Source organism: Glycine soja, chromosome 1 (assembly GCF_004193775.1).
Source record: "Glycine soja cultivar W05 chromosome 1, ASM419377v2, whole genome shotgun sequence".
Lineage (NCBI taxonomy): Eukaryota > Viridiplantae > Streptophyta > Magnoliopsida > Fabales > Fabaceae > Glycine > Glycine soja.
Genome location: NC_041002.1, coordinates 44,099,308 through 44,112,424, shown reverse-complemented (window position 1 = coordinate 44,112,424; position 13,117 = coordinate 44,099,308). Strand labels below are relative to the sequence as shown.

At 32.7% G+C, this 13,117-nt stretch overlaps 1 protein-coding gene across 1 annotated transcript; it reads left to right on the top strand.

Annotated features, from left to right (window-relative positions):
• The first annotated feature begins 11,950 nt into the window (after positions 1–11,950).
• On the top strand, positions 11,951–12,695 carry LOC114405217. The gene has a single exon (XM_028367846.1). The coding sequence runs from the start codon at positions 12,012–12,014 to the stop codon at positions 12,576–12,578; it is 567 nt and encodes a 188-aa protein (XP_028223647.1). The 5' UTR covers positions 11,951–12,011; the 3' UTR covers positions 12,579–12,695.
• Positions 12,696–13,117: the final 422 nt, after the last annotated feature.

Sequence of the window (13,117 nt, the reverse complement as noted above, 5' to 3'; positions counted from 1 at the left end):
TCTATATATGGAAATTTTTATTTTTAAGAAGCATGACACATTGGCAGTGGCAAGCTATCATGTAGGTTTCTTTTTTTATTCTCTAGCTACCAATCACATCTTTTTTATTGTGCACATGTTGCTAATGTATATGACCTACTTGACATGAATTAGTTGTAGTTCTCAATCCTTTTTTTTTATTATTTGATCAGGTTATAATTAGAATGTTCATCGATGGAAAATTATGCAAGCTGGTGCCATAACAGCTCAAAAACTAGCATACAAAAATTCATACCTGCTTCTAAAGTTAGGAGCTTTTATACATGTTGATTAATATACTGCTATCTATAACGTTTGGAAAAACATCATATCCAGGTCCATAGGCATGTTTTATTTAGTTTGATCACATGGGTATTTTTGTTTAATTTCATAGTGTCGGTGTTTAAGGTTTATTGTCTAAGAAAGCTGATATTTGAATTCCAAATCTGGGCCTGTGGGGTAATCAATCAAAAAGGCCCCACAGAATCTTTAGATTGTGAGTGGATATTGTCGATGAAATTATGCAAAATGAAGGGACAAGACGTGTAATCCAATGTTATTATACGTGCCAGGGATTTGAGTAAATCCATTTGTACAACTGGTCTAATACTAATAATACAATTTCTGGAAAGCAACAATGTAATAGAAAACAAGGTAATTCAAAATTTTAGTCTTAAAGATCTTATGGTTTGAATGGTTGAGTTAAGTGAAGTGGCAGTGTTATTCATGTGCCAAAACAGGACTCGTTGTTGGTTTCTAGCTTGACATATAGTTGAATATTATTCCATCATGCGTAATTTAGAGTGCTCACCACCTCATGATCGAGACAGTGAAATTTACATAACATTAGGATTGTGATACATTTTGATGCTGTACTAAATCTGAAAACTATGTAGATCCAATTCAACCTCAACAATTAATTCAAGGGAAGAGGATAGTTTAAATCATTAGAGATATTTTCATGCATATCTTCCTTCATTCCTTTTTTAATGCTTTTTGTATATCGTTAGCTAGTATATTTAGTGAGAAGCAGTGCCTCTCTTTACCTTTTCATATTTGAAAGTACTGTTGAGAAGTATTTTAGCAATTATTATTACCTACTACTATTAGATAAAAAATTTCCAACATCTTATTTGATTATATTTTGCAATAAATTATGTATTGGCATTTGATTTTAGTTATTCCTTTTTTCTTTTGTCTACTTCAATTTGTGAAGGAAGACCAGAGTCAGAGTCAGCCTAATTCCTACTTTTTTAGTTATTAGATAACAAATTCGTGAAGGACCTCACTCCTAATTCCTACTTCCCCAAGTGCCAGCAAATAACCCTTGCTCTCAGCTTTGAGATTAATTTTTTATTTATTTACTTTTTGGAGGAGTGAAGCATGCTGTAGATTTATGTGTTGCCCCTGGTAGCTGGAGTCAAGTACAATTGATGAAATTACCATTGTCATGGCATATGAACTGGTAAACAAGCAAACATTAAACATTAAAAATATAAACATATAACTAAAAAGTGAGAATTTTAAAAATTTAATTTCTTTTTATCACATAATTTCAATATTAAATAGTAATGATGATATTTTAGTTATATGTTTATATTTTTAATCATATATTTTTTTAACTTTGTTTATTGACAATATTCATGTAATGCAAAAAAATACTGTTTTTTAAAACTACGGATCTTCTTAACTTCCTTTCCATTAAAAAAATAAAATTGTTTTATGTATTCTAATTAATACACAAATTGAAAGGTCAAATTTCATTATTGTTATTGTAAATTAAATTGATCTCAATATAGTAAGATAATATTTTAGTAATTCTTTACTTTTATTGTATTAGACAAGACAATGACAATTCCTTGTACAAAGGTATATTAATTTACTACTGTGATTCCAAGTTTCTGTGGTTTTATATATTAGGAAACTCAAATCCCTTGACTGTATGAATATTGAATTAGTTATTCAACAATAACTTGTTCTTCTTAAAAATATTTCTATGAGAATTATCCGAGGATTGTTACATGATAATACTTCCATTATTAGTTTATTATAAGTTGAAATGTTTGAATATAATGTATTGATTTGCTAATAACCTGTTTTTTCTCGTAGCCATCTCTATCTAAGCAAAATAATTATCACAGTAACTAATTTAGTCTGTTGATTATTAATGATTACCCACTTTTTTGTAATTAATTAATAATTTAGTGAAACTAAATTACCAAAAAACAAAAGAAATTAGTAATTAAATAATAATTTTGGTATGGTAACTAAAAAATGACAATCTTGACTATTTGGAATATGATTATGCATTGATGTTATGTGTTTATGAAAATAATTTTGCACTTGAGTAAGTGTCTTTGGTTTTGGTGCAGTAATTTTATAATATATGACAATGTTATTGGTATTTTGATGTGTAACTCTCTTAAACACGAAATAATCAAGAGGAGATTATACTTGCATGGAATTGTGGTAGAAACAAGGCAAGAAGGAATCGTGCTCCAAAGGTAAAAACAAAAATACTATTATGTTTGTTTTGACAATTTTATTTTTGAGCCCTATCCATGCTTCAGCATTTGACCCATGTTGGTTCTAGTTATAAATTCTGCTACTCTTAATCTGCACAAGATCAAAAACAAGAAAAACACAGAAAACACAGCAAAGCAATACGCAACAGAGCAAGAACCCAAAGATTTACGTGGTTCGGCAATGTGCCTACATCCATGGGAAAACGCAGCTCATCATCATCACATTGATCATGAAATTACAAGTTAAATACAAGCAGCAGCTAGCTTTGATCTCTCTTGGTTTCTCTTTCAACAAAACTTCTCTCAATCACCTAGCTCACTACCTCCCTTTTGAACTCTCTGATTTCTGCAGTTTTTCAGCTTCTCTGTTTTTCAGCCACTCTCCTAAAAAACCACACACTGCATTACATGATCAAGAATATATATGTACACTCTAGCTATGCTTTGGTGCCAAAACCAATTCAGTTACAATAACTGAAAACAGTTATGACAGCACCAATTTAAAGTCTTCTCACTTGAGTCATTTGTGATTTTGAGTCACACACCACAAATCTCCACCTTGACTCTAAATCAGCAAGTGTCTACCTTGTGATTCAGGGCTGCACTTCTACCAATCTGCTTTAGGCATCTTCAAAATTTATCAAATCCAAGCAGTGCTTGAACTTGACACTAGAGAGGGACTTTGTGAACATATCAGCCGGGTTTTCTTCTGTTGAAACCTTCTCCACCTTCACCTTCTCAGATTCAATCACATCTCTGATGAAGTGTAGTTTCACATCTATGTGCTTTGTTCTCTCATGGTACATTTGGTGATTTGCTAAGTGAATGGCACTTTGACTGTCACAATGAATTGTGACACAAGTTTGTGCTATTCCAAGTTCATTAATCATACCTTTAAGCCATATTGCTTCCTTCACTCCTTCAGCTAGGGCCATGTATTCTGCTTCAGTTGTTGAAAGAGCAACAACTGATTGTTGATTTGCTTTCCAACTGATTGTTGTACCAAACAAAGTAAACACATATCCTATTAAGGACTTCCTTGTGTCTACATTTCCTGCAAAATCTGCATCTACATAGCCTGTGACTGCTGCCTCGTGTGTTGTCTTCTTGTACCTTAAACCAGCTTTCAAAGATCCATTTAGATACCTTAGTGTCCACTTCATAGCTTCCCAATGTGCGCTGCCAGGATCTCCAATGAATCTGCTTATAATACTTACAGCATGAGCTAAGTCAGGTCTGCTGCAAACCATTCCATACATTATGCTTCCAACACCACTAGCATAGGGTGTTTGATTCATTTTAGACCTTTCTTCAGCTGTTTCTGGTGCTTGAATAACAGATAGCTTTGTATGATGACCAAGTGGTGTGCTAACAGGTTTGCTTTGATGCATCCTAAACCTCTCCACCACTTTCTTGAGGTAATTGCTTTGGGACAAGAATAGTTCACCCTTTGCTCTATCCCTATGAATATCAATCCCAAGTATCCTCCTAACTGACCCTAGATCTTTCATCTCAAATTCTGTGTTCAAGCTTTCTTTGAGTTGCCTAATCTCCTCTTTGTTGGCACTTGCTATGAGGATGTCATCCACATACAAGAGAAGGTAAAGAACACACACTTTCCCCTTTTTCAGGATATATACACAGCTCTCATATTTGTTTCTAATGAAGCCATATCTGATCAAGAACTCATCAAATTTGAGATACCACATTCGAGGGCTTTGCTTCAGACCATACAAAGATTTTTTCAGCAAGCACACCTTGTTTTCCCCTTCTTCAAAACCTTTCGGCTGGTTCATGTAAATGGTTTCCTTCAAATTTCCATGGAGAAAAGCTGTTTTAACATCCAGTTGTTCAAGTTCCAAGTCATATTGATTTACCAGACCAAGTATGATTCTTATTGAGCAATGCTTCACAACTGGTGAAAAAATCTCATTGTAATCAATTCCTTCAACCTGTGCAAAGCCTTTTGCTACCAATCTTACCTTGAATCTAGGCCTTTCTACTCCTGGAATGCCTTCTTTCTTCTTGAAAATCCACTTACATCCAACAGCCTTCTGCTTCTTGGGTTGATCCACAAGTATCCAGGTATTGTTCTTTCTCAAAGATTCAATTTCTTCACTCATTGCCTGAAGCCACAGCTGGCTGTCTTCACTTTCAATTGCTTCCCTCCAGGTCTTTGGTTCTGAATTTTGAATCTCCTCAGCAACACTCAAGGCATAGCAAATAATATCAACATGACCATACCTCTTTGGAGGCTTTATCACCCTTTTTTCTCTATCTCTAGTCAATTGATAATTGGACAAGTCATGTTGAGTATCCAGCTCTTCATTATCTCCAGCTTCTCCTTGATCAGTGTGATAAAAAACATTTCCATTGTCATGATCTGAAATCTCAGAATGCTCCACCTCAAAATTGGTATTCTGACTACTTGAGCTGTTATCCTTCTTCTCCTTACTCAGCATTGCCATTCTGCTCTCATCAAAGGTTACATCCCTGCTGATGATGCATCTTGTCTCACCCGGTTCCAATTTCCACAGCTTGTACCCTTTAACTCCTTCAGGATAACCAATGAACAGACACTTTACAGCCCTTGCATCCAGCTTTCCTTGTTTAACATGAGCAAAGGCCAGCAATCCAAACACCTTTAATTTTGAATAATCAGGTGGTTCACCACTCCACGCTTCCATTGGTGTCTTGAAACCTAAGGCTGATGAAGGACATCTATTAATCAAATATGTTGTTGTGTTTGCAGCTTCTCCCCAAAAGGCCTTTGGCAGTCCTGCACTTAGAAGTATGCACCTCACTCTTTCCAAAATGGTCCTATTCATTCTTTCTGCCAAACCATTCTGCTGTGGAGTGTGAGGGACTGTTTTGTGCCTTTTGATGCCTATTTTCCTGCAAAGCTCATTGAACTGCTCTGAAACAAACTCCAGGCCATTGTCAGTTCTTAAAACTTTTAATTTTGTACCAAGTTGATTTCCAACAAGAGTATGCCATTCTCTGAATTTTTGAAAAGCTTCCGACTTATTTTTCAAAACATACAGCCATACTCTTCTTGAGAAATCATCTATGATGGTGAGAAAGTATGAGCTTCCACCATGAGTTTTCACTCTAGATGGTCCCCATAAATCTGAATGCACATACTCAAAAAGCCTAGATGAAACATGAATACCCGTGCCAAAGCTTATTCTATGGGATTTACCAAGCACACAATGATCACAAAATTCAAGTTTATCTAGTTTATCACCACCTAACAGATTTTGTTTCTCAAGTTCATGTAATCCTCTCTCGCTAACATGACCTAATCTCAAATGCCAAAGTTTTGTTTTATCAATCAATGTATTACTAGCTACCGATGCATGTCCTACAATAGTGGAACCTTCAAGAATAAACAAGCCATTACTTTTATTCTTGTTACCCTTAGCTATGATTAAAGATCCATTTGAAATCTTAATAACACCATTTAAAATTCTAGTTGAATATCCTAGATCATCAAACATGTTTATGGAAATAAGATTTCTTTTAAGTTCTGGAATGTACCTTACATTTTTCAGTAGATACTCTCTGTTATCAAACATCTTTAATCTCACAGTTCCAATGTCTTGTACCTTGTAGGGGTAGTTGTCTCCTAGCAATACAGCTCCTGCTGGTTTCAGTTCCAAGGTTTCAAAATAGTCCTTTCTCGGGCGGCTGTGATATGAGCATCCAGAATCCATAATCCATTCTGTTTGTGTTTTGGTATTAGAAGCTACTAAAACACCGACACTCTCATAACCTTCAGAGGCTTCAACAATGTCAGCGGAGTCCAAAGATCCTTTCTTGATCTTGTTTGGACAGTCTTTCTTGAAATGACCAGTTTTGTGACAATTAAAGCATTTGAACTTTGTTTTCTGGCCATTCTTTGAATCCCTTGACCTTGATCTGGACTTCTTTCCTCTTGTTCCCTTCTTTTCACTCCTTCCCCTTGAAATATTCAGGCTTTCACCATTATCCTCAGATTTGGAGTCTTGCTGTTTTTGCATCTCCTTGGTCCTTATTGAGGTCTGGACTTCTTCTAGGGTAATGTCTTGATCTTTACCATAAAGAATTGCATCCTTGAAATGTTCAAAGGATTTTGGTAAGGAATTTAGAAGCAAGAGAGCTTTATCCTCCTCTTCAAGCTTTACTTCAATATTTTCCAAATCATCAAGAATCTTGTTGAAATCAACCAATTGTTCAGTGGCTGTTCTTGACTCTGTCATCTTGAAGGTGTACAGTTGTTGCTTCAAGCATAGCCGATTTGCAAGGGACTTTGTCATATACAATGACTCCAGTTTCAGCCACATTGAGGCTGCTGTCCTTTCTCTTGCAACTTCTCTTAAAGCTTTGTCTCCAAGGCATAGAATGATTGCACTTCTAGCTTTAGCAATCATCTCTGATTTCTCCTTTGAGCTTAGAGATTCAGACATCTTTTCTTCTCCTTTAAGAGCATCTGCATAGCCATGTTGAATCAAGATTGCTTCCATCTTGATTCTCCATAACCCGAAGTCATTTTCCCCTGAAAACTTCTCTATATCATACTTTGTTGTTCCCATCTTTCTTGATCTTGATCCTGTTCCCCATAGACGGCGCCACTTGTTGGTTCTAGTTATAAATTCTGCTACTCTTAATCTACACAAGATCAAAAACAAGAAAAACACAGAAAACACAGAATTTTTATTGATCTAACCATTAAATGTTAAATTATATGTACATATTACAAAGTGTTAAATTTTGTCAAAATTGAATAATAACAATAAGATAATTAAATTATTTATATTTTAATATATTTTAAAATATTTATATTATGTAGATTTTAATTTATATAAATAAAATAATAAATAATTTTGAATTAATATGAAATTTTGTATATAAAAAATAAAATTTTAATCCAACGTTAAATTTTAATAAATATTATTCCATAAAAATTATTATAAAATGATATAATAATTATTAAAGATACATGATCGGATTCGTTATATATATATATATATATATATATATATATATATATATATATATATATATATATATATATATATAATCCCATGTAACTCTAAAAAAATACACCCAATCTTACCCGTTAATTCTAATTTAATCCAATAGTTCTGTTTAACAATAAAGTAAGTCACGTGATTACAAGGCCTAAAACCTTTGAGCATGTACTGCATCTAAAACCATCTGTAAGTCAACACCCTAGCCCAAAACTAATACTTGCTTACCCTAAAGAAATTACCCCAAACCCAAAAAAATCTCCACATATTGCAATCAAAACGTGTCACACATCTTCACCATCAAAATTGGCCATTGAGCATCGGAGTTGATTATAAAGGCATTTTGCTGCAATTTCATGATTTGGGAACAATTGAATTCAATGCATTTTTTTTTATCAACAAGATCGAACACGCGTTTGTTGCATTTTCTAGATTTGGGTACAATTGAATTCATTTGAAAGCATGCATGGTGCTGCTATTTCAAGAATTTTCTCATTTTTAGTGAATTGCAGCGATTTCAACAATGAGTAAAATTAGAATCAATTAAAACTTATTGGTGTTATGATACTTTTTTTTTTATATCGAGAGGGGATGTGTTACGATGCAATTTTGACACAGAATGTGTACCAACAAATGCGTTTCAACTTCGATGGTCAATGATTAGTCTTGTGATCGACGGTGAAGACAATTGAAAGGGTGTGGCTACTGCTCGTGAAAGGGAGAACCTGACTTGTATAATTGAGGATTTCTTTTGGAGTTAGGTCGTGGCAACAACTATGCTTATATGGGTAGTGATAAAGGTGATTATGACTGATGATGATGAGACACTAATGACGGTGATTATGATTATGGTAGTTGTGATAGTAATGATCATGATGATCATGATGATGGTGTGATGATAGTCATAATAATGATAAATTTATGATATTTTAGGACATTATAAATTAAATTTTTAAAATATTTGTTTTTTGTTTAGTGAATCATATTGAAATTTTATAGTTAAATAAAGTTTTAATTTAAATTTAAAATATTTTAATTTTGACCTTTCATTTTAATCTAATAATTGAGATTAAGGGGGGTGTATTGGATTAAGATTTCAAAGGATTTTAAAAGACTTTTTTATGATTAAAAAGTCTTCTGGTATTCAATCAAGACTTTTATAAAATATAAACAAATCTTGTGGTATTCAATTAAGACAATAAAGATTTTTTTTTCAGGGCAACAAAATCTGTTGGTATTCAATTGAGATTTCTTACCACTTTTAAAATGTCTTTTGGTATTCAAAAGTAAAAGATTTTGATGGATTCTTTTGTGGAATGGATTTTGAGAGACTTTTTAGTTAGAAATACACATAAAATACTCCTCCAACAATCTCACCCAAACCCTTGAGACTTTTCATAATCTTCCAAAGACTTTTTCTTCTCATGCCGAACAAGACACAAACCACTACCAGGTTCATTCTCTTACAACTTTTCAATCAATTTTACCTATTTTTTTAATGGCAATCGATAGTCAATATTGTTTATACTATATGTATATTACGCAAATCAAAAGAAAAGGGTGTTGTATATGCTTCAAGATTTCGTATTCATATTGTTTTCAACGTCCAGGCAATGAATATGCATCAAAAGAATGACAATTGATATGCATCAAGATTTCATATTGCTTTTTTTTTAGTACTGTATATGCAAATCAAAATAAAAAACTCTTTTTTTTTTCTGTTTCTTCAACTTGTTTTTTTACAACGTCCATTATTATTATTATTATTTTCTTGTGTTATTATTAAAATGTTAATTATTAATGTGTTATTATTATTTTTTTGACAGCGTGTTATTATTATTATTATTGTGTTAATAATTTTTTAATTGTTATTGTGTTATTATTATTGTTATTTTGTTAATAGTTTTTTTTTAAATGATTTTATGATATATGAGTATTATTTTTATGGAAAATGCTAACATGTGCCCTTAAGACACTTGTTAGTGTATTATGTATAGAAATTTTGTATTGAAAGTTGTGCAATTTACTTTTTTAAAAGTAAAAAATTGTTGTTTTTAAGACATAGTTACTATTGGAAGTATCCTTAACATGTGTCCTAAGTGTGCATGTTAGCATGACCCTTATTTTATTATTAGGTAGTTTTTTATTGGTTTTTCTATTGAATTGTATATTATTCGGGATATAGTCACTATACTTTTGACAATTAGGAAACAATAACTATTTTTGTCAAATAACTAGTTTCTTATATATATATTAGCGATCAAATGGGGGATTCACAAGAAAATAACAAAGGAAAGAGTAGAGACAAAGATAATTATGTATCTTGGACTATGGAGGATACCAATGAGTTGTTGCACCTCTTGGTGGATGCTATGAATAGGGGATTGCGTGATGCCAATGAGTCACTTAGCAAACAAAATGTAGAACGAATAATACTTCCTCAACTCAATGCAAAAACTAAATTCCCTAAAACTTATAGTCATTATTTGAGTCGGATGAAGTGGTTTCGAAACCAGTATAACATGATGTCAACCCTTATGCGCAACAACTCTGGCTTTGGATGGGACCCAATTGGAAAAACTTTCACTGCTCATGAGGATGTATGGAAATATTACTTAAAGGTGAGCTAAGTTCATAATCTTTTAAATATATTAATAGTTATAAATTTAGTAAATTATAATATTTGTAGTATATTAACAATGATTTTTTTTTAGTCCCACCCAAGTCACAGCAAACTTCGAGGAAAAAGTATGGTTGATTATGAGTATTTGAAGATCGTTGTTGGGGGTGGAGTTTCTAGCGGGAATAATTCTATATCAGTCGATCCAGATGATACTGATGCAACAACTTTTGAGCCAGAAAATAGAACTGTTGGGATAGAAGAATTTTCATATGATCCTAATAGTGATACATTTATAACACCAAATAACTATGAACCAGCATATCAGCCTCCATCACCAAACCAACCAAGTCCACCATCCCACCCCCCTTTAGATTCAGAGGTTCCCATAGAAAAACAAAACTGTCACAAGCGAAGGAGATCCGAGTATGGAGGGAGTTCAAGCGCTGTTGGGATCAACAATCAAGGCAACGTTCTGGAAAATCTTTCTGTTGGCATTGGGACTATTGCTGTGAATTTTGAAAAAATATCCAACATGATGGAGAAAAGAGAAAAAGATAGAGATAGAGATAGAGAGCTCGAGGGTATTATTTGGGATGTTATAAAAGAAATTCCAAATTTGGATGACATAACGCGTTTCAAGACAGCTGAATTGTTAAATACTAAAGCAAAAAAGGATTTTTTCTTGAAGATGTCACCGGAAGAACGCTCATCTTGGATAAACTTTAAGTTAGGGAATAATTAATATTTTGATCATCTATTATTAACATATTATTTTAAACATCGTGAGTTTGTTGAACTATATCTTTTGGGTCTCTATTTTGGTTGAAGTATTTGGTTTGTTTTTTGGTCGAACTATTATGGTTGTATTTTGGTTGAAATATTTGGTTTGTTTTTTGGTCGAACTATTATGGTTGAAGTATTTAGGTTATATATTTTGTGAAATTGTTGTGGTTAAACTTTAGTTATATTTATTTTATATATGAATTTGTATTAACTTTGATATTAACTTTGATATTGACTTATAACCATGACCATGACATAAAGAACGAAGAAATGGATGGAGATATATATAATGAAGATACAAATGATGAAGATATAGATGACGAGGAAACAAATGAAGAATTTTATGAAGCCACATACACATATGTGATGGCAATTTATGCTTTAATAGATATATTAAATCAGTTTTTGAATATGATGCGTGGTGAACATATTGAACGTCCATTAACTCGACGACAAATTACTAGTCGGGGATATGACTATATACACAAAGCATTAAACGATGATCCTGCAATCTTTCGACAAGTATATAGGATGTATCCTGATGTATTTCGAAAGTTGTGCACGATTATAAGAGAAAAAACACCTTTGGAGGATACAAGATTTATTTGTGTTGAAGAAATGCTTGCATCATTCCTACAGATTGTCGGCCATAACACTCGATATTGTGTAATCCGCAATACATTTGGTCGATCACAATTTGCTACAAGTGAAAATTTTCACAAGATTTTGAAAGCTCTGAACTCATTAGCACCTGATTTAATGGTTAGACCAGGCTCAACTGTGCCTGCAAAAATAAGGGAAAGCACAAGGTTTTATCCTTATTTTAAGGTATGTGATCATTATCTAATTATAACAAAATTATAATTATAATTGTGATTATTATAATAATATTTATGATTATTGATACACACACTTTAGGATTGCATTGGAGCTATTGATGGTACACATATTCCCGCATCAGTAAAAGGACGAGATGTAAGTAGTTATCGTGATCGTCATGGAAATATATCACAAAATGTATTAGCTGCTTGTAACTTTGATTTGGAATTCATGTACGTTCTTAGCGGGTGGGAGGGTTCAGCACATGATTCCAAGGTGTTAAGTGATGCTTTGGCAAGGAAGAATGGACTTAAAGTGCCCCAAGGTAAGTATTATCTGGTGGATTGTGGATTTCCTAATCGACGCAAATTTTTAGCCCCATATCGAGGTGTACGATATCATCTACAAGATTTTGCAGGTCACGGTAATGACCCTGAAAATGAAAAGGAATTATTTAATCTTCGGCATGCATCCTTAAGGAATGTGATTGAGAGGATATTTGGTATTTTTAAATCGCGGTTCACAATTTTTAAGTCCGCACCTCCATTTCTATTTAAAACACAAGCAGAGCTTGTGTTGGCATGTGCAGCACTTCATAATTTTCTTCGCAAAGAATGTCGTTCTGATGAATTTCCAGTGGAACCTACTGACGAGTCTTCATCTTCATCTTCAGTGTTACCAAATTACGAAGACAATGATCATGAACCCATTGTTCAAACACAAGAGCAGAAACGAGAAGATGCTAATATATGGAGGACTAATATAGGTTCAGATATGTGGAGAAATGCTAATAATTAGGCGAACATGAAGTGAGAATCACTTTGTTATTATTTTTTTAGGCAATAATGACTTTGTTATTAAAAGGTTTAAAATTTCTATCGTTTTTATTTTCTTTATTCAAACATTATAATTTATTTATCATCTTTTTCATTCACTTTTGTAACTTCCGTTATTTTTTTGTTTAAAATGTATTAATCTTTCAAAATCTTAAAAATCCATAAAGTACTTTGAAATCTTAAAAATCTGTGTTAGAAATCCATTAAAATCTTGGGTTAAGAATCCTGATTGTAAAAAGTCTTTTAAAAAAAATCTTTTAAAATCCCACAAAATCAATACAATCTCACATAATCTTTTAAAATCTTCAAGATTGTTTTTGTCAAAATATTCTCTCAAAATCCCAATCCAATACACCCCCCTAATAATTATCATGATCATTCGGATATAATATGTCCTCTTTATAAAGAAAAAAAGTTTTGGGGCAATTTCTCCCATCCAAAATATGGACACTTTAGACCATTCATTTTTAGTGATTTTTTTTTTAATAAATCATATTAATT